At 38.5% G+C, this 22,129-nt stretch overlaps 3 protein-coding genes across 5 annotated transcripts; 2 read left to right on the plus strand and 1 right to left on the minus strand.

Moving 5' to 3' along the window:
• The first annotated feature begins 1,561 nt into the window (after nt 1–1,561).
• Nucleotides 1,562–4,120, plus strand: fbp1b (fructose-1,6-bisphosphatase 1b). Its single transcript, XM_072454459.1, has 8 exons — nt 1,562–1,807; nt 2,199–2,361; nt 2,464–2,556; nt 2,908–3,048; nt 3,134–3,271; nt 3,345–3,464; nt 3,539–3,728; nt 3,814–4,120. The coding sequence occupies exons 1-7, from the start codon at nt 1,638–1,640 to the stop codon at nt 3,725–3,727; spliced, it is 1,014 nt and encodes a 337-aa protein (XP_072310560.1). The 5' UTR covers nt 1,562–1,637; the 3' UTR covers nt 3,728; nt 3,814–4,120.
• Nucleotides 4,121–4,719: 599 nt separating this feature from the next.
• Nucleotides 4,720–7,933, minus strand: c9 (complement component 9). Its single transcript, XM_072454460.1, has 11 exons — nt 7,814–7,933; nt 7,659–7,746; nt 7,028–7,178; nt 6,572–6,713; nt 6,333–6,471; nt 6,031–6,258; nt 5,720–5,960; nt 5,520–5,648; nt 5,247–5,422; nt 4,948–5,179; nt 4,720–4,878 (listed from the first exon to the last, which is right to left on the minus strand). Exons 1-11 carry the CDS (start codon nt 7,885–7,887, stop codon nt 4,721–4,723), a joined length of 1,758 nt encoding a protein of 585 aa, XP_072310561.1. The 5' UTR covers nt 7,888–7,933; the 3' UTR covers nt 4,720.
• Nucleotides 7,934–17,050: 9,117 nt separating this feature from the next.
• On the plus strand, nt 17,051–21,326 carry dab2 (DAB adaptor protein 2). Of its 3 annotated transcripts, none has more exons than XM_072454462.1 (14): nt 17,051–17,289; nt 17,359–17,498; nt 17,591–17,689; nt 17,781–17,912; nt 17,986–18,078; nt 18,308–18,334; nt 18,407–18,454; nt 18,543–18,605; nt 18,919–19,512; nt 19,873–19,993; nt 20,076–20,720; nt 20,885–20,985; nt 21,069–21,157; nt 21,230–21,326. In XM_072454462.1, exons 1-13 carry the CDS (start codon nt 17,166–17,168, stop codon nt 21,132–21,134), a joined length of 2,253 nt encoding a protein of 750 aa, XP_072310563.1. In that variant the 5' UTR covers nt 17,051–17,165; the 3' UTR covers nt 21,135–21,157; nt 21,230–21,326. The 3 variants fall into 3 exon arrangements, with proteins under 3 accessions (XP_072310563.1, XP_072310562.1, XP_072310564.1); XM_072454461.1 differs by having other exon boundaries at nt 20,792–20,985; nt 21,230–21,323; XM_072454463.1 differs by lacking the exon at nt 18,919–19,512 and having other exon boundaries at nt 20,792–20,985; nt 21,230–21,311.
• Nucleotides 21,327–22,129: the final 803 nt, after the last annotated feature.

Here is a 22,129-nt window from a genome sequence, read left to right on the forward strand (position 1 = left end):
AAGTCCACTCCAATCCACTTCATTTCTATTACACATTTTACAAACAAAAGCATTTCCAAAGTGCTGCACTTAGTGAAATAAAATCACCTAGTCCACTAGGATAAAAATAGTAAAACATAAAAAAAAAACTGTAAAACAATAATAACAAAGAAAAATAAGAAATCAATTAAATAAGACAATAAACGAGCCCTATGGGCTTGGATAGATAAAATCAAATTAAAAGAAACAAATAAAAATTAAAGCCTCGGTCGCGCCTTTCCCCGCCGCTAATGCTGATGCTGATGCTGATGCTGATGCTAATGCTGATGCTGATGCTAATGCTAAGACCACGGCACGAGAGGAAATGTTTCATCAAAATAAAAGAGGAAGAGGAAGTGAAGGCATTAACTGCGCCTCTGCTGGCCAATTGTGAAAATACACAATATCTATGATGCACTTTTTTTCATGGCGTCTCGAGGAGAATATAATCCATGAGTTTCAAACAAATCAGACAATGTAGAGTTTTTCACACAGTGGGGCTCTATAGAGTAAATTTATTACATGGTATTAATTATTTCCAATCAGATCATAAAAACACATTAGTGAGTGAAATATGAGCTCCGTAGATTCCATTAGGCGTGACTTGTCCTTGAAAAAACAGGAAATTAAGCCTTTTTTGAGGGGGTGTTACGCGGAATATCAACATTTTTTTTGAACATTTATTAAATTGAAATGTCTTTAGATGCAAAAAGTGTTGTTTTGAGCTCGATCGGACAAAAAACCTAGGACAAGTATGATTTTGAAAAAAAAAAGTCAAGCCTGGCGTTGCCACTTTGATTCGACATGGCTGACTTCCTGTTTATCATAGAGCGATGCTGCCAGGTGTGTTTTACTCTTCAAAGGTCAGAGGTCAAAGGTAGCTCTATCACTGTCCCAAGTTTCATGTGCCTAGGCCAAAGATTAAGCGTTTCATGTTTTTTCTTTTTTGAACTAGTCGGCACTGCTGCGACGGGCGTTCTCCCAACCTCCATTTTATTCAAGTTTGGGCCGAGCCGATCGCGTCTATGTCCCCATGTGTGACCTATGTCCCCATGTGTGACCTATGTCCCCATGTGTGACTTTCATCAATGTTCAGGGGGTCAAAAATGCCCGAGTTGTGGCAAAATGACCATGAAAGAATAATAATAATAATGAGAAACCTGGCAAGAACAAAGACTCATCGCATTCCATTCCATGGAATGGCTCGAGCCAATAAAAGACAGAAATAAAAGAAAACGCCTCTAATTTATTTGAAACCCACTTTCAAATTAATAATCCTTTTTCATAATTTGCAATTCAAATTCTACTTGTTGTTGCATGCTGCTTGTTTTAATTTGCAGTTGTGCTGATGCAGATAGATATATTCAACAGAAAATGCCTTCAATTTTTTTTCTTTTAAACAAACTAAAGCACTCTATCTTTGAACTTTGGTCTTTAGCCTCTGTTAAACGTCTGGCTAAACCTCCCCCAAACATGATAAGCAGCACGTGTGATTGGCTAAGAGAAATGCACACCCCTGCCCTCTCATCTATCTTAGGGCAAGGTGCAAATCTTTATTCTTTGGGCAGTAGAAGACCTTTTTTACAGCATCAAGTGGCAGTCTCAGTCCATCTGACAGCATGTCTGACAAAGCGGCCTTCGACACGAATGTGCTGACCCTCACCAGGTTTGTCCTGGAAGAGGGCAGGAAGGCTCATGGGACAGGAGAGCTCACAACCCTCCTAAACTCTATCTGCACAGCTGTCAAAGCTATCTCCACCGCTGTCCGAAAGGCCGGGATTGCCAACCTGTGAGTATACCTCTGTCAGTGTCACATTATTTATTTGGGGTGGTCGCTCTTTAGTCAAATGACTTTACTCATGGTGCATGAATGATTAGAACAGTGATTAGCACTCTCTACTCTTCACTGAGTTGAATCCCTACAGTGTGTGTTACAGTGGGTACTGCACAGCCACCTTCCCTTAACATGTACATAATGTATTGTAAATAGCTGAATTAAAAGGAACCCTTTAGTTAATGAACATGTGAGTGAATGTGGAACAGCAGTAAACAACATTATGTTCCTCGTAATCAGGGTGTCAGCTTATGGTAATGAATGTTCCCTGTCCTGTCCAAGGCCTGTGTCCCCAAAAGTAGAACATTATGTAAATATGTTCTTTTTTCTCTTTTTACAATCATAGCTATGGCATTGCAGGAAGCACAAACGTGACAGGGGACCAAGTAAAGAAGCTGGACATCTTGTCAAATGACATGGTCATCAACATGATCAAGTCCTCGTTCACTTCCTGTGTGTTGGTGTCTGAGGAAGATGAGAACGCCATCATTGTGGAACCAGAGAAACGAGTATGATTTTGTGCCATTCTACCATTCATGCATATCTGCTTTGCATTAAAATGTCTCATTAATTATAGTAATGGCATAAATGTTACCATTTGTTTACAACAGGGAAAGTACATAGTTTGCTTTGATCCTTTGGATGGTTCTTCAAACATTGACTGTCTTGTCTCAATTGGAACCATCTTTGCTGTTTACAAAAAGGTATTTCAATTCAATTCAATTTATTTTTGTAATGCCCAAAATCTCAACAGCGGTTGTTTCGGGGGGCGACAGTGAAAAACGGATTAAACAATGTTCATAGGGACTTGGCAATGTCCCAGGTCCCCTGTCCTTAGACCCTCCTTCTCGGCCAGGAAAAACTACAAAACCTGTTTAGTTAAATGGAAAAGTCTTTAGTTAAATGGAAGGAAACACATTTTAAAAAATAAAATACATTCTAAATTCTGTTGAAATACAAAACAAGCACATGTTTTGTTTTATGTTGCAGTGAGTATTGTAGTATGTGCCATTATAGTACGTTATTGTAACACATTTGGTATCTCCTCTTCACAGACCACAGATGATGAGCCATGTGAGAACGATGCCCTGCAATCTGGAAGAAACATAGTGGCAGCTGGCTATGCTCTTTATGGCAGTGCCACTATGATGGTCTTATCTACTGGACAAGGAGTCAACTGCTTCATGCTTGACCCTGTACGCATTTTATGTACATTTAAAAACCTAGAATTACTGCATTCATTATCTTCTGATACAATACTCTCCTTGTGCTCTTGCCCAGGCCATTGGTGAGTTCATTCTAGTAGATCGAGATGTAAAGATAAAAAAAAAGGGAAAGATTTACAGTTTGAATGAAGGATACGCACAGCACTTTCATCCAGATGTAACGGAGTACCTTAACAAGAAGAAATACCCAGAGGTACGCTCAGAACATTACACTAATTCTCGTTTTGTCATGTCATATCTCTTTCATGATATTGTTGGTGTTTCAGGATGACTCTGCGCCCTATGGTGGGCGCTACATAGGTTCTATGGTTGCCGACGTCCATCGTACCTTGGTGTATGGAGGAATCTTTTTATATCCTGCCAATGTCAAAAGTCCCAAAGGAAAGGTGAGCCGGGGTTACACAGTGTCATTCATGTCTGATAAAACATCCTGTACCAATTGAGCCTTTCTGTGCTGCAGTTGCGGCTGTTGTATGAATGCAACCCCATGGCCTACATTATGGAGCAGGCTGGAGGCATGGCCACCACAGGATCCATGAACGTTCTGGACATCAATCCCACCTCCATCCACCAGAGGGTCCCAATCGTCTTAGGCTCTCCTGATGATGTCAAAGAGTACATAGCCATCTACCAAAAACACGCCAAGTGAGGTCAGCGTGTTATCATTGACTTATCAAGCCTGAATTAGAGATAGATTTACATAGCCAAGTGTTGAAATATATGTTTTCTTTTTAGGGAGAAGGGGAGTTCTGTTGCTATTTCGCCATCACTCGCCCCACATTTAGTCTGATGAAAGGGTAAAAAGCAAACAAACTTATGCACATATTATGAATCAAGGATGTTTTGTCTGGTGTTGGTGTCTGTTATTTGTATGTGTATCGTAAAATAAATACAGTACACGTTTATAAGAAATATTTGTTTGTCTTTTTGTGTGCTGCGTGGTGGCCTTTAGAACTGCAAATACAGTGCTGTGTTTTGAGGTGTAACAGGGGGAGAGTAAGAAATAATGTACTAAAATAAAAACTATGCTGAAAAGTAAAAACTTAAATGAATGAATCTTGTCTTGTTCCACTTCTTTGTTATGAAATCATGGGTGACAAGCCTTTTTCCGTAAATCCTGCCCTGATGGTATCAAGGACAGTGACTAGCTGCTTGAAGCTCAGCAGAAGAAGTCACCATTTCACTCTCATAATAATCCACAAAAGTAACTGATTCTGGCACAAGTTCGACTGTGGGTTAAGGTAGACCTGCTTTAGTTACACAGGGAGGACAGGCATCTTCTTGCTCGTGGATTCGGCTAAACACCATCAAAAATGTCAATATAAATACGTATCACCAGCCCCAAATGTCACACATACATTCTTGTAAATTGTGGCTACTTGAAAAAGAGGTATTTTTGTCATCACCCATTCATTCCATGTTTATTTAACTGAAGCCTCCGTACTCTGCCCCCTGTATGGTTGTGTGCCTAACCTCATGCAACCTTGACCACAGCAAATATAGGTTAACTTCTTAGACAAAAATCTTGGATAAATGATGTACACATACAACATAACCTATCCTGCAAAACAGAAAGTAGAATTGCAGTGTTTTCAGACCTTTTTAATGTTCTTTTTTACAAACTGAAACTGATTGATAATGCTCAGCAGTACTCCTCAGCTCTGCTCTCTCCAACACAAGATGCACTCTGGAGGCCTACTGTGTTGCAGGTCCGGGTTCTGCTTTGCCTCCCACGAACACATTCAGAGTAGGACGACCAGCACCCCCAGTTACCAATCTGGGCCACAGTGGGTATTTCCGCTGAAAGATTGTTAAGTCAGAACCGTAAAGAAGTGTGTAATTTTGCTTTTTAAATATTTAATTCCTTACTTGTAGACTTAGATTTCACTAAGTAATTTTGGCAGGCCAGGCCTCCATAAGAAGGAGGGCACAAGCATTGACACTCTCCGTCTATTAATGCAGGGCTTCCTCCATTTTGACAGGGCTTACACTTACACAGACTGTACTCTGCCACATACTCTGCTGTTGCTCTCTTTAAGTTGGCTACTAAAGTAATGGCATTAGGAAACGCCACTGGAATCAGTGTGTAGAGAGGCTCTGGCTGTGAGATTAAGACATGAATAAAAACACAAGTACATGATTGTTTGCTAAATTGGAAATGTTCATACATCACTGTCAAGTAGTGTTGGATCATCCCCAATTGACCTGGCCCAGTTCTGAAAGGTCATCATGTCCAACATTCCCTCTTTGGTTAACTGAGTTTTCATGCCAGCAGCAGCCTCAACACTTCCTCCATAAATGGCAGATATCACTTTGTCCACAAGAGCTTTTCCAGCTGTTCCATCTGTGGAACATGAGTAGAATTATCAGTTCAGCAGCTAATGTGTACCAGTGTAGGTCACCACTACGGTTGTTAATTCCATGATTAATGATGAACATACCTTCTGCCTTTGTATTAAATTTTTTACAATTGTCTGTATTAAAGTTGCCTGACACATCAATAACTTGAGAGTTCACACCCCCAGTGAGTCCAAGTTTGACACAGTTTTGAAGCTCTCTTTCCGTTATTTCTGGAAGGAAAAATATATGAATATAAAAAGAAGAACTAGTATAAATAATGTGTAGAATGTTGCACTTGTACCTTTTTTTTCGATGCTGTCCTGATTGAGAACATAGACGAGGTCATATTGACCACCGTGTTTTCCAATTCTGGTGTAGTGTGTTCCATAGTCTTCAATGAAGGAAAAATATATACCCTTCTCAAATTCCAATGGAAGTCTTTTTACATCATTCAAAAAACCCATTGCAACTTCGAGATCATTAGAACGCATCCTGTATGTGCTCAGCTGTATGGATCCCTTAACACGGATGAAGCTCTTGCCCTATAGGTGTAAGGCAGCAGACACACCAAGGTTAATTATTTCTGAAAACATTCATCTATTCTACCATTACCTTTCTGGTGGTGTACTCCGATATTTGCTTGACCATTTCTTTCTTCTCTGTATCAATACTACCACCTATATTTCCAGCCATACTGCCATTTGACATGGACTGCTCACTAGGAGTAAATTTGAAGGACATTCCAAAACCAACTTTAGAGGACATATCTGTGAGAACTTCTGAGAGGAGAGTGTGTGAATCTTCATATATCTCCCTGGAGACAGTCTCTTTGACTACAGTCTTGAGAAAAAACAACAGAGAACATTTAGCCATTTTAACATAATAACACAAAAGTACCAAAGTAGATGCTATACCTGATAGTTAAGGACTGCAACATTAAAGGGGACCCTATCAATTATCCCAGTGGATGGATTTCTCACTCTCTCACACCTCCCACCAAAAAAGTCATTGTTAAATGGGTTTATTCTGGGATCAACACTCAAGGGGTTGACTCTGTAATGAAGACAAACCTTATTACAATCTAATAATTACATTTGAATTACAATACAATACATACTAAATCATCATTAAGAGAAGGTTAGCGTTTCCTTACCCAAATCCTGTTCTCCTGCCATGCTCACTATTTATCAGTTCGAGACTACCACATGGTTTACGCACAGGCTCACAATCCTCATCAGACCCATCTTCACAGTCCAAATCCCCGTTGCACTTAAACCTCAATTTGATGCACTGGCCTGGTCAGAAGGGGAAATGGCAATAAAAAAGTGACAACAAGTGCCATTTGAATTAACTTTTTTACTCTCCGAATTCATGTATTTGTTTGCTATTGCCAATTGTCGACATTTTACCCTACATAGAACCACAAGCTGTTTTAAAATGTGTAAATATAAAGGCATGTGGTGAGGCAGCCCCAGCTTTGAAGTCCATAATACATCATAATGTATGAGCCTTTTAAAACAAGTTTCACTTTTATTTTAGTATTGTATGGACTGGATGTACTGAATGAACTATGTAACGACACATAAGACTCAAAAGAAAACGTGTTTACCTGACTCGCACATGAACTCGGAAACAGAACAAGTCGGAGGTGGTGGCGGAACACATGCTGCACTTGTCGTACAGGGCTGTCTTTCCCCTAATAAGCCTTTGCACGGTTGGCCCCCAAACTGCCCAAAGACTTCGATGGTTCGGGAGCGCCTCTGGTGATAAGATCAGTTTGTTCAGTTTCACCATTTCAAGTTAAGGCAAGACACAACCGCAAAGAACAAATTTGCCCAGTGAAGGATTTGTTGATTTAACTTTTAGCCTGATGTATTGAAGTTTGAACTTTCCCGAAAATGACAAATATGGTAATATCTAGTTTACTAAAACATAAACAGATATCCACATGTTTCAATGTCAATATAGCAACAAAATGAAGCAATAAGATAAAACCTGGCTTTAACAATTTCTCAGCTGTATGTCCAAAATATGAGGATTTTTACACGTTTTATTTATATGAAAACATTAGGCTACAGAATGAAAAATGTGTAATACTTAAGTTTCTTAAGTAAAATAAAAAAACAAAACAAATTGATAAATCTAAATTGAAGTTAAAATTTCAAATTTCCTACTTTTACATTTCTTGCCTTAAATTAAGAATGTTTTTGGTATAGGAAGGTTTTTTGTGAGGTACTTACTTGTACTTTTGAACAAGGATTGCAAACACCCCACTCAGACCACCTGCCCCAGGCACAGTCTATACGAGGAGGGTCGGGTAAATCTGCCCTGAAAATTAGACAACAGGCGTAACCAAAGATTGAAGAAAGCAATTTATGTGACAGAAAATACATACGTTCTTCCTCCCAACAGACAAACAATGAGACAAAAGCCACAGAGGGCAAGCTGAAGTGCAGTAACAGTCCTCATGTCGAGGCGATGTGAATGTGCATCATTTGTTTCCTGAATTTATCTTCTTCAGATTGATCTTTCATTAATGATTATACAGGGAAAAAAAGTTTTGAGTTGCAATACTATTGACAATATTGATTTCGGTGCCCGGAAAGCATGCGATAATGTGCCAGAAGTGACTCCTTTATGAAAGAAGTAAAACACAGTATACTGAATAACCACGATATTTGTAGCCTTCTGTAGTAAACCTTGAATCTGATAAATGTGCAATAGCATAAAATAGAATAAAAGGTTAAGGACTGTAGTGTAGACATTGCATCACACTGTAAACACACACAAAATCAGTTAGTACTTTAGTTTTTTTTTTAAATGTGGGCAAACAAGATGCACCTCAGCTATGCAAACATTTGAGTGCACCAGGCCTAAATGGGATTGACAGGGTTAGAATTTCTGTTGTAACATGGTAAACTTGACATTGCTAAAAACCTTTTGTTCATTCCGAATGTTATTTTCTTTTGAACTAAATTGCCATTAAACATAAAAATCAACTGCATATGTTGCAAAGCAGACCTGGGCATTTGTGGCCCCAGGGGTCAGATGTTGCCCTCGGCCTGTTTAATTTGGCCCCCCTCCAGATTTTAGTTTCTATTCTTTAACTATCTTAGCTATGTAACATGTCTGCACTTGTGTCCTTAATAGAGGTAAATGAAATAAATAGAGGTAGATGAAATAAATAAAATAATTGACTCAATAGCCTATCTTTTACCAAAAGTGCTTATAATGATTATAACACCAATTAACGCAGTCTGGCCCGCTACCACTTAACTCGATTCAAATATGTCTCTCAGAGGAAATATAATTGCCCACCCCTGTAAGTGTCAACAATGACGAAAATGAAATGACCCCTTGTACTCTGAGCAGTACTCTTTTTGTCCTCTAGATGGGAACAGTGCTCCCCTAGAACAGCCTGTGCGTTGTAATCGCATGTGAACATTAAATACAAAATCTCCATAGACTAAACATTACGGTACATGGATTTGGTTCTATTCTCCAAGGCAGTTGTAAATCAGCTCAATAATTAGTTTTTAAAAGGGATAGATGTGAAACAGGAAGTATTATACTGTTGCTCTCGGTCTGTCATGTGATTTTAGGATGTTTTGCTGATTCTGCACGTTTTGTTCTTCAAAACGAGTTGCACTTTTCGGGGCCATTAGCCCACATGTTATGCAGAGATTAAAATGGCTGGTTAAATGTTGTTGGTATAGGTTACTATTCGGCCTTCAAATTAAGCATTTGTGAATTTACCTTTTAGATATTTCACAGTAAAGTACAATGTAATCAACAGGGAAAGACAACTACCGTTATTTTTAAAACAATTTTTATGGTGAGTTTTGGTGATTTATGAACGTTAATCTTTAATAGCTGATCACACTAAGCTCAGACAATCATTTTACTGAAACAACAATCTTTACTTTTCTAATTGGAACCTAATTATGGTGATCAGTGCAGTAATTAAATGTACCAAAAATACATAATCAGAATACACATTTTGAGTGTATTGTGTAGTGTAACTGTATTTATTTTGGTGGTCAAATTTAGGTTTCAAACGTCACTGAATTAGTGAGGAAAATAGAAAACCCAGCCCTTACAGTGAGCGCATGTGCAACTTTTCCTTTTCTCATATCTTATAAATAAATGCATAACAAATGGTGAAAAAAAGATTCAGAATACATGTACTCATATTGGACAAAGTAATGGAATGTGTTAAAATAGTATGTTAAAATTCTCTTTTCCCACATTTTCTTATGTCACATTTCTACAAAAAATACCCCATACTGACAACTTGAAAGACGGTTGTTTAAAATTGAGCTCAGGTACAGTGTGTTTCCACTGCTCAAACACCAGATGAGTCCACCTGTTGTAAATTCAGTTGATTGGACATGATTGGGAAAAGCACACACCAGTCTATAGAAGGTCCTACAAATGACATTATCAGAGGATAAACCAAGCCATGAAGTCCAAGGAATTGGCTGTTTACGTTTGAGGCAGGATTGTATCAAGGCACAGATCTGGAGAAGGGGACGGGAACATTTCTGCAGCATTGAGGGTCCTATGAGCATAGTGACCTCCATCATATAGAGCAGCAGCCAGCTAACAATCAGATTTATAAAGCCCATTACAGGGCTGTTGTCATAACAAAGAAGATTTATTTCAGGGGAAACTTAAAACGGTGCAAACAAATAGATAAGGCTATAATCAAGAGGTTCCACCTGGGTGGAGGGGCTTTCGCAGCTCAGAGTAGGCTCTCAGACTAGATCTGCAGATTGAGAAGGACTCTTGGATACAACAATCTACAACCGAATCTTTTTTTTTTTTTTACAATGGAACAGTCCTGGTCGAATGAAGGATTACACAGGCCTTAGTCAGGGAGGTGACCAAGAACCTGATGGTCTCTCTGGAAAGAGGAGAACCTTCCAGAAGAACAACCATCTCTGCAGCACTCAGGCCTGTATGGTAGAGTGACCAGATGGAAAGGCTCCTGAGCAGTACCATCCCTACAGTGAAGCATCGTGGTGGAAGCATTGTATTCAGTGGCAGGAACTGGGAGACTAGTCAGGATCAACAGAAAGAATGCAGCAGTGTACGGAGACATCTCTAACATGAGCTGTTAGAACCAGAGCGAACAGCTTCTTTTAGCCATGCTGTGTGGCAGTCATGGAGAGTTGCAGGTTTTGCCCTAACTTTGCATGTGCGAGGAAACGTGACGCAACAGCAGCGACAAGTTTCAACAAACAAACTTAAAAACTATCTTTTAGAGACTTTGTTTGTAGCTAAGGCTCTGTTCGTGTTTCCAATGACTAGATGTTGGTTAGAAAGACAGGCACTCATGAAAGGTTAAGTTATGAATTTCTTGATATATTGATGAACACCCCAGGTCTGCTTGCCCATCCATAAAAGTCTCCACACATCACTAGTACTTCAACAAAATATTGAGCAAATGCTGTGAATATGTATGTATGTACATGTGTTTTTTTCAGAGAATTCAAACAAGCTATTGTTTGGAGAATTTTGAGGCAGTGGGTCACAACATTAAAAAAATACAGGAAAAGTGCAGGTCTGTGAATAAATAACCTCCGGATTCAGTAATGAAATACATTTACACGTATTCCACCCAACACTCACAGTGAGTCATGATTTATGAATATTCAATGATGGGAAAAAGTGAAACTTTATGTGAAAAAGTCCTCCTACATCCCCATAGAAGTTGTTATAAGAAAGGTAAAGCAAAAGATGGACATCTTCATAATTCATAAGTATTATTAGTTTAGTTCTATTGTTCTATAAGCGTGTTTAATTATTTCTAAAAAGTAATCAATTAAACAGGGGGAAGAGAAACCTTAAACTCTAACCAATCGCTACCTTTTTCAATCGCAATCCCAATAATAATAATCGTTGGAATTTGCGACTCCCAAACACACAAATACGGTTACTCTAAAAAAGATGAAGTAGCCTATATATCTAGTCTTTGCTTTTATTTCAGGAAAATGTCCTGGATAAATGACTTTGGTTGGTAAACAAATAAAAGTCTACATTTACCACTGCTTATGAAGGGTGTCAAGCTTTGTGAAAGACTGCATACATTTTCATTTCTACCCCAATCAGAATCAGAATCAGAATCAGAAAAGGTTTATTGCCATTGTTAATTAACAACATTTACAAACATAGGCACTTGCTTTGGTGAGTAGATATTATTTGGAGACCTCTAGAAATAATTTCAGGACCCAACTGCAAATGAAATGTAAGAACAAATGCATTTCCCCCTTGTACCGACAGTTATACTATACCTATGGATTTGGGTAGTCTTGGTTCTTGTGGTCATGGCCTGTTAGAGAGGCACAACTATGTGCTGAAGTCGTCACTTTTATGGGGTCCAACAGCTTCCTCATGACTTTCAGGAAACTAAAGGGTAGATAAGGTGCTTGGCTATGTTTTTTGAAACAAAGATACTTCTTGTTTTCATAAGGGGTTCAAACTGGGATGGACTTTTGCTTACTTCACTGTGACTTACACATTTTACCTGATGACATCTTAACATAGCATCATCTCACATCGTTCACTTAAATTAAGTATCATATTGACAATTTAGATACATTTAGATAAATAACACCATGTTTAATGCAGGTGCATAAATTATCACATGACATTTAACAGTTTATTATTTTATATAATGTTACAACCAAAGCATATTTGTAACACAGATCAGATGTATAGGTTTGTCTTACTAAAAGACAGTCATTTTAACGGCTTCCATTAAAACAAAATCTGTCAGCAGAAAACTAGGTACAAAGCCAGGAAGGACATCCTTCCTCTGCCTTTTTCTAATCCCTCTATTCTTGACCAAAATGTACAGTATAGGCTAACTACTCTTACACGTGACGACAGAGTTCTGTTCACAATTTGTGCTTCTTGCACCAAGTTAATTTATGTTTTATTTGTTCTCATTATTGTGGTCCATCATGAGATGCACTTAAGCTCTTGTCCTTTATATGAATTTAAACTTCATATCAGATGGTTGGCTTATATGTAGTTTTTGTCTTTGTAGTTGTTTCTTTAAATCTCTTATACTTACTTTAGTTATTCTTAGCATGACTTCTTTACATTTTCTTGGTATATAATTATTATTGCTATTTTTTTTTCAATGTTTAAAAGAAAATGTATAAAATACAAAACAAAAAACAAGACCAGAGAGCAACAGACAAGACAAAAAGTAGCACAGAACATCCACAGAAAGTAAATCACGACACATCAGAGGCAGACTAGTGGTCCCAGTCCAGTCTGTTAACTCCTATCACAAAGTACAGCCCTATCTCACCCCTCTTTTCAAGGTCAATGGGTCTGTCAGGTGACCATCGATTTTAATTTATGATGTTGGATCATCGTAAAAAAAACAACAATATTTTTTTTAATTAAGTAATTTATTTTAAGTTTGTATAGCACTTTAAACAAATAAGGCCAGCTAACAGAATCAACTCTTTCTCAGCAGGATCCAGACTGATAATTACAGCTTCTTTTAGCTGTTTTTGTATGATTTATTATGTGTAAAGATCGTATATTTGTTCAATTCTTTTGGACATAATTGAGGTAAATATATACGACAGTCCACATTCTAAACAGAAATGGGTCTATGGAGTCGGTCCTTCCCTTCTTTAGGTGTTAGAGATATGGTGGCTTCTTTTCTTAAGTACCCAGTTAAAAGTTGGTAAAAGCAGAGGAGTAATTGATTATTTTAATGCTTTATACCACTCTGAGGTGAACCTATCACTACCCAGAGATTTATTGTCCTTAAGGCTCTTGATTGCACCCACTTCCAAAATTGTAATTTCAGCTCCACATGTTTTATTTTGCTCTTCAGTCATGACAAGCAAATGGGTGTCCAGAAAATAATAATAAATAATAAGTCCAAACAGGTGACTGATAGAAGCCTCGCGTGACCCCTGCTCTATGGTAATGAGAGGGACCACAAACCCAGTACCGGATACATGCTCCATGATCACCGTCTCAAGAGAGCCCTCAGTGTTCCCCCTGGTCCCCCTCCAGGACTCTCACGAGTCTGAGGTTGTTTCTGCGGGATCTGGACTCCGAATCCAAAATGTTGCTCTTCATAGTTTTGTTCTCTGCCTGCAGTTTCACCACCTTGACTTTCAGATAACTAATGTCTAAGATACACTCTTCCGACTCAGCGACGCACCTGCCGTCTCTTTCCGCCTTCAGGCTCGCCACATTGGCTTCCAGGGGCCATTCTCTACCCTGACCTCTGCTCTCCCACGTCACACAACATTTCACATAACATAAGGGCCATCTGTTGTAAAGTTATGTCCTCTCCTCCGTCTATCCCACCTGGACCTGGGGAGTCCACACTGGTCGCATTAGTCATGTTAGCCATGTTAGCCTTGTCAGCATGTTAGCCTTATTAGCTTTTGACAGAGTCCAGTTTCATAGAGCTCCAGAAGCATTACTTATCTCTCTCAGCGTCTTACCCGTATTTTGTTGGGATTATGTGGGTGAAATGGAGATTTTTATTGCCTGTGTCTAGTCCAGGGCTATAACCAGAAATCACATATTGTTTTGAAGTAACTTTACTGTTTGTGGCTACTCCTCCATGCTCTGGTGTATGACATGTGACTCACACTTGTACGACAGTGCATTGATCAAGAAGCTGGTGACTCCAGCTTTCAGTAAATGACGGAGGTCTTGTCAAAAATGTGCTTTGTTAGCGACAGGAAACACAATTTCTGCTCTTTGTGAAAAGTGTTTCTCTAGAATTGATTCATGTTAACCATTTATCAACTCAAATAGCTTAAAGAGAAGGGAACAGTCCTGTGGGCCATTATGAGACTTATGAGAGATTTATATACAGCGTGACATTTTCTATTGTCCTTTATATAGTTTTAACAACATTTTAAGTAAACTTAAAAATCAACTGCTATAGCTTAGCGCCTGAAAAAAATGACTGAAGCTGTTCCTGAACTTCTGGAGCACAAACGATTGGCTGGAGCCTTTGTGAAGCTGAGACTCTGAAGTTTCTGATTATAAATCCTGCCTATATTTTCTTGTGAAATATATAAATGAGTAAAGCTGGTGTCTGGAGGGATCGGCTGATTGACACTAGTTTTAGCATTGATTGTTTTTTGACAATTCTCTATTATAAGCTGAAGGTAAAGTCACAAAAAATAGTTTTAGGGACGTAAAGCAAAAATGTCCAGGTGGAATCCATAAAAAAAAAAAAAATGTTTTAAATTTTATTTTAGGGTAATTGTTAATTTGTGGGTTTGGAGTACAAACTGACCCTGATGCTTCCCAGAATGATTTGACAGGAAATAAGAGGGTTACAGCTTTATTTTTAAACACATCATATTAAGCAGCTTGAGAGTTTTCTATATAAAATGGAGGACAAAATGGAATTAATAAAAAAAGGCATGGGACGTTGGACCCCTAACCGTGCAGGCATATTGGCCTGGAGTAAAAGGTTTGCCATTCCTCTCCATGTCATGTTAAAAGTAAAACATTTATCTTTCCATCAGAAAGCACATTTAAGAGTGTCTCTATGAGTCAAATGTGTAAGTAAAGCATGCACTAGTAGTGGCGTTAGTTGACGTCTGCAGGCTCGTGCGTGCGGCCCCGCCCCGCCTCCTCGTCACTGATGATGAGGGTCAGACGCTGGTGTCCCGCAGACACTCAGGGGTTAAACTGGGAGTTTGAAGCAGCTTCTGCCTCTGTCTTTTGCTTTCAGCGGAAAACATCTGACTGCTGGAGTCTGTGCGGAGCTGCGATTGCGTTGCATTTTCTACACTTACGGGAGAAGCTACAGGACTATTGGGCTGCGGTTTTGCTGAGTTTTCAGGTAAGTTTTTGTGGTGTGAGTGTTTAAGTCGTTTACTTAATAAGGGAACTGGTTATCAAACATATACAACAACCTATGTTCACTGTTTAATTAGTCGCAGTCGCCACATAAAGCCTCAGTGAGTCTGTAACGGATACATATGTGTTTTCGCCGTCCTATTAAAACGTTTCAGTATGAATTTGCACCTAAACTATGTCTGGGATTGTAATTTGCCAACTCTGGTCAGATTCTATGCGGTTTATTACTGTTAGAAGCGTAATTATATTTTCCCTTTACACCTTCCCCACTGTCCAGAAACACTTTAGTTGTAAAATGAATACACAGTTGGTTCGCTGTGGGCCCCTGGTATTTCACCATCTCATTCACGTTGTCTGCAGACTGAGTCATTTTGTGATTTCCTCCAGATGTTCAGTAGTTTACCCTTCCTGAGAATTGTGACATGTCTGTTTGCATGGAGCCGTTTGCCTTGACAAAATATGAATTCAGCACTTTTCTGTGCTGTTGTGATTGCGGGCTGGTCAGCCAGTAATGTTTAAAGGCTTGTCATCATATAATTGTGCCATTTACATTGTTAAAAAAAGTCATACTTTAACTTGCATCCTGTTGAAAATTTACCTTTTTTATTAGCCTTTTCAAGACACTGTTAATTATTGGTCAAACTAAATCATGTGTCATTTGTGCAGATTCATCAGTTTTTGTTCAAATATAAAACAGAGCCTGTCCCCTTTTTGTAGTTCATGTCTCTAAGGTTTATTGTTTTATATTTGGACAAACATTCTTGCGATATTGTTTGCCTTCTCCAACCTGTGTTTGCAGGACAGTGGTGGAAATCCTCTGTAAACATAAGCATCTTTTGTCCCACTATGGACAAGGCCTCAATTTCCTTCTTGGTGCAACAAAATAACATACCAGACGGATTTAATGATAAGTCAAAGACGGCCTCTTCCAACTAGCTAGTGTTCTGTCTATGGGAAGAAATCCCTATGGCTGGATGGAATTATTATTTTGGAAGGATTTTGAGATGATATGACACAGTCAGTTTTCCCATGTCTGTCATTAGAGTAAATGTAGGCATTTACCTGTACACATAACACTGCTACTGTAAAAATCCTCTTAAACTCACAAGATCTCCAGGATTGTAATCTTAACATTAAATCCAGGCAAATGCTTTTTCTTGTGCTTCAAGATTTTGTTGAGCAAACAGTCTATTTTCACTGTAGGAAGCAAGATAAGATAAGAGAACCTTTAGTTGTCCCACAATGAGGAAATTTCAACGTTGCAACACAGATTAGGCACAGAAACACAGATTAGGAACAGAAGTGGAATGATAAAAACGGATAACTTCCTTAAAAATATACTTAAAAGCAAAAATAGAAGTAGAAAAAATGACACACTCTCATATGGACTGAAAACATTGCACCAAGGATGATTGACATTGCTGGAACAACACTGATAATCTCACTTTAGCTGACTATATTTCCATAAAGTCCAAGCACTATTCATTATTATGCTTATTCATAGAGTGTAACATGGTTATCCTTTGTGCTACCCTCAAAGAAAGTGCATGGACTAAAAACACTTTTTTGCTGTTTATGTTTTAAACATAAAACAACAAAACCAACATTAAACAGACACACACAAATGTGGGGAGGCGTTCTACTTGAGACGCCTCTGGGAACATGGCACAAGGACAATATTTAATAAACTATTTAATAGCCAAACAAAACTTCAGTTTGCATAAATATTCTCTTCCACCTCAACCTTTCATTCTTTTTTCAGACGCAGAAGAAAAAAGCATGTGTGGGTGTTAAGAGTCATTTACCGCTCTGACCTCTGGCCCGAAGACACTGACCTCTGGCAGTTCATTTGTCCACTTGAGGTTCTCTACACCACAATGTCAACAGAAGTGGAAAATAGCCAGTCTGTCCTAACAGATCCAGCAAGTCCAAGCTCCAGCACTCCTCCCACCACACCAACAACTCCATCCAAGGCCCCATTCAAGAAAGAGAAAAAGAAAGGTATGAATGTCTGTATTGGTAGTGCATTTTACAATAACAATATATGTTTATTTTTTATTTTTATATCAGTTCCAGAGAAGACAGATGAATACCTACTGGCTCGGTTTCAAGGGGATGGTGTGAGGTACAAAGCCAAGCTAATTGGTATCGATGATATCCCAGAGGCCAGAGGAGACAAGATGTGCCAGGATTCGATGATGAAGCTCAAGGTGCACTATGAAGACTATTAAGAAGATTTAACATCTGAGTTCAGTTGTGTAGTGTAATTGTATTCAGGCATGATAAAAGTGATCTTCTTTAGGGCATGGCAGTTGCTGCTCGTTCGCAAGGTAAACACAAACAAAGAATTTGGGTCAACATTTCGATGGCAGGCATCAAGATTATTGATGAAAAGTCTGGAGTATGTTTCATTCTTTAATATTGCTGAATATTGCTCCTTTTTAATCATTATGCTTTAAATATAAATGCTCTACCCTTTTTAATTTCTTCAGGTGATTGAGCATGAGCATGTGGTAAATAAGATCTCCTTCATTGCCAGAGATGTGACAGATAATAGAGCATTCGGCTATGTCTGTGGAGCCGAGGGACAACATCAGTTTTTTGCCATAAAAACGGCACAACAGGTAAATTATACATTAATTAACACATAGCTATATTTAGAAAATATAAACTATTAAGACTTTTTTCTTAAACCAGGCTGAACCACTCGTCATCGACCTAAAAGATTTATTCCAGGTCATCTTCAACATAAGAAAGAAGGAGGCGGAGGCTGCACAGAAAGGCATAAAGGTAAAAGGTTTGGCACTGATTTTTTGAGGCCTGAATTAGAGAACAATTTCCTTTCAAAGACACATTACCTCACTGGTCCTGAAGCAGCAACAAGGTACACTGTATGTGGCATGAAAACCCAACAGGGCCTCTCTGTGCTCTGTTAATGAATCACAATTTCAGGCATTCCATTGAAATGATGTGAAAAAACCCATAAGTAAATCCATTAACAGTCGGCATCTGTTTTCAGGGAGAAAATGGCAGCACAGTAGTTGAGGTAACCATTTTTAAATGAGACTACATTTTTATTTTCTTGCAGCAAAGACTGACATTTCTATTTTGCTTTTAGAATGGGGAGGACGCCTTGTTGAAAATGGAAGTGGGAAAAACAGACCAAGTGGGCATTGATCATTGTATTAAATAACACAAATTGTTGCTATACTTTTTATAAATACTGGTATGTTTTGTCTCATTTTAACTTTCAGCTAGTTGAGCAGCCTGATCTTTTTGGAGACATAACAACACCGCCAGACATCCAGGCTCCAAATGTAAGTGTTTTGGCTTAATTTGATGAAATACTATTAAAAAGCCACTAATCTTTTCCATATTTACTTAAAACCTGTCAGATTAATTATACCACTTAATGTCACTTATGTGTGAGCCGCAGCCTACAATAATGTTCTTTTTGTATGTCAAACTTGAAATCTTTTTGAAACTTATTTCTTTAAGAACACAAAGAACTGTTCTTAAAGAATTAATCTCTTGAAAATTGTTGCTTGTTATTTCACATTTCACACTTTGTGATTTGTATGTAAACTGATCTATGTTTCTTTCTCTGTTTTTTGCCCTCGTGTTAAGCAGGAAGCTAATGACATTCTGTTGCTGGATTTTTCTGCTGATGTTGACTGCAATCAGAACCATATAAAGGGAACGTCCTCTGTTACATCCTGTGCCCTTAACCATAAAACAGTGAAGACTTTTTCTAAAAAATGTGGTTACTTTCCAACCCCTGATAATGATCCTTTCAGAGATGATCCTCTTTCAAAATCACCTCAGAATATTTCGGAGCACTTGGACACTGTCAGTTGCTTAAACACTGCTGGCAGTGTTGTTTATACAGTCGACAACAATGTTTTAAATGTGGACTCTGAACACCTTACTCATCAAATAAATGAGTTATCCAGTAAAACTATGATCCTTGCAATCAACCATGGCTACTGGCCACTAGGCGGTAAGATATCAGAAGACTGCACAAATACCATAATGGATGGAAATAGTTTGGACTCATCTTTTTCGACTAATAACCCCTTTTTTGAATACACTTTGGAAAATTCCCCATCATCAAACAACATAAGTAATAGAAACTTGCAAAACAATAAGCCTTATAGCAAGGGTTCAGTTATGATTAGTCCACCTCCCCAAAGCTTTAAGACTGGACGGAGAAGAAGTACAAAGGTGAAATTTCCGTTTTTTTAAGGAAGCTGTTTGTGATGCTGCATGTGGTATGCATTTAAGCCTATCATAAGCGGTCAAGGAAAATGGTTGTCAGAGCATTTTGGACTTTTGGTTTGTTATTTTACAACAATATTACAATTTGCAATTCAAACAAGGTTAAACTCTTTCCTCTTGCATGTCTGTTGCACTATAACCTCTTGACATGCTTTGTTGTTGTTAAAAGTAATCATAACATCTGCTTGCATACAACTGGTAAAAAAGTAGTACATTTCAACATATGCATGGATATGTTTTACATTGAATACCCAATGTATCCTCTTTTGTCTATCTGCTTCTTATTGTTATTTATTTTTGGAATAGTCTACATCAAGTGACCTTTTTGGGGCAGATCTGTTTGCTGGTACTGAAGGTTCATCTGCTGCAGGAGACCTCTTTAACAGTACCTCCACAAACTCTAATCAACCATCTTTTTTGGCTTTAGGTAACTATAACGCTGTTCACTATTCATACTATGTAACTATCTGTGCACACATTTATTTTTATTTTTATATTTGTTGTTTTAGAAAATCTTCAATTAGGCCCATCTCCTTCAAGTGCCACTGCTGCCCCAGTGTGGGGAGCACCCAGCACTACACCGTCCATCTTAAACATGCCAGGAGTGATGCCTCCAGGTCCCAGGCCTGTTTATCCACAGCCATCTGCCTTTGGTGGATTACCCATACCCCCTTCTGCATGGGGCTCACAAATGCCTGCTCAGTTTGCTCCACCCTTATCTCCACCTCACCTTGTTTGGGGTCAAACTAGTGCAACAATGCCCCCTGTTGGTCCAGGGTGGGGTCAACCTACGACAAATCCCTTTCACTCTGGGCCATTCTCTGCTATGGGTGACCAGCAAGGTCCAGCTAGGCCCCCTCCAAGACCGCCTGTAAAAGAGCCTCCAAAAGTAGAAAACAGTGCCTTTACAGCTTTGGATCCTCTGGGAGATAAAGAAAAGAAGATTGGAAAGGACATGTTCAAAGACTTCAAAATTGCCAAGCCCCCAGCCATTCCTGCAAGAAAAGGCGAACAAGGATCCAACCCAGCACTGGTCCCTGGCACTAAAGAAGAAGGTGCATTTGATCAGTACTTCTCCAGTAAAGTGGGTGTGGCTCAGGATGCAGCAGATCACGATGACTTTGATATACATACAATCTCAGCAGGAGCTAATGGTAAGATCCCTGATCAAGTGCTTCAAATGTTTTATTACCTCACTCTAAAAAAAAAACTAAATTTTGTGTAGGTACGCCAAAAGCAGCCCTGGCTCTGGGCACTATGCCTGCTCCAAGCTTTGACCTGGGTCTTCTAGATAACACGTTATCTCCTTCTCCTGCAGCAAAAACTCCAGCACTAACTCAAAACCTCAACCAGGACATATTTGATGATGCTTTTGGGGTTTCAACATCAATTCCCTCCATAGCACCAGTTTTATCTGTGGTACATGTTTATTCTTTTATATATTTTCTCTGACATACTATACAATTTAAGCCATAACATTTGTATTTTTTGTCATATTTCAGCCCAACCCTTCATTTGGACAGAGCACTGGTGCTCTTGGAGTTACTTTTGATGACCCCTTTGCCTGAAGAAAAAAATAATCTGTGTAAAGGTATGCACTTGAGTCTGGTAGTTTACATTTTAAATTAAACATATAATTTATCCCACATTTTTGGTTTTGCAGACGCCATGGGAATAAATGGCAATAATGAAGATCTTTATATGAAATAGCTACTATGGATACAAAAATGAAAAAAATATAGACTTATGGTCGTTTTTATGAAGATGAAGATGTTATTCAGTAAAAGAATGCGACTAAGTCTGTGGTTAACTGGTAATGTTGTCTAATGTATACAAATAACCAAATAAAACTACTACATTATGTCATAGTATTGTCTTCTGTGTACACATTCTTTACACTGCTGTCACATTATATGAGTGCAATCAATTTACTTCTATAGGATACAATGACAAAGTCTGAGGAATAAAGTCTGGCGGTAATGCAACACTCGGATGCCAACCGCCATAAAACAACAACAACAACAATCAATTTACTAAAATTATTTTGTTGATTTACAATTTGTCTATTAATCTTTCTTTTGAGTGATCAGGACAATGCAGCATAATAGTTTTTGGGTGTTTTATGGCGGTTGGTATCCAAGTGTTACATTACCGCCACCTAATGTAGTTAGACTTTAGACCCACCCAATGTCACAAAGCACCAACATTCCACAACATCACAACAATCCACCGCTTCAAGAGAGGAAAAATCAATCAATCAAAAGAATAAAGTCTGGCGGTAATGTAACACTTCGATACCAATCGCCATAAAACACCAAGAAGAAGAAGAAGAAGAAAAATCAATCAGTCCTGGAAAAAAATGACAATACTGAGGAATATACCAAAATGTGTATAAGAGATATGAGCTGTGATACGTGGTCGGTATAACCATTTAAAATAAAGATCTACGGTAACTAATAGTGACTGTCACTCAATAATAATAATAATAATAATAAAAAGTTACAAGAACTAATAGTGACTGTGTTCCTGATTATTGTTCATTCAAGTTCCTAGCCTGTGAATT

This window comes from Eucyclogobius newberryi, unplaced genomic scaffold (genome assembly GCF_026437365.1).
Source record: "Eucyclogobius newberryi isolate DKJ021-1_F unplaced genomic scaffold, fEucNew1.0.hap1 SCAF_2, whole genome shotgun sequence".
Lineage (NCBI taxonomy): Eukaryota > Metazoa > Chordata > Actinopteri > Gobiiformes > Gobiidae > Eucyclogobius > Eucyclogobius newberryi.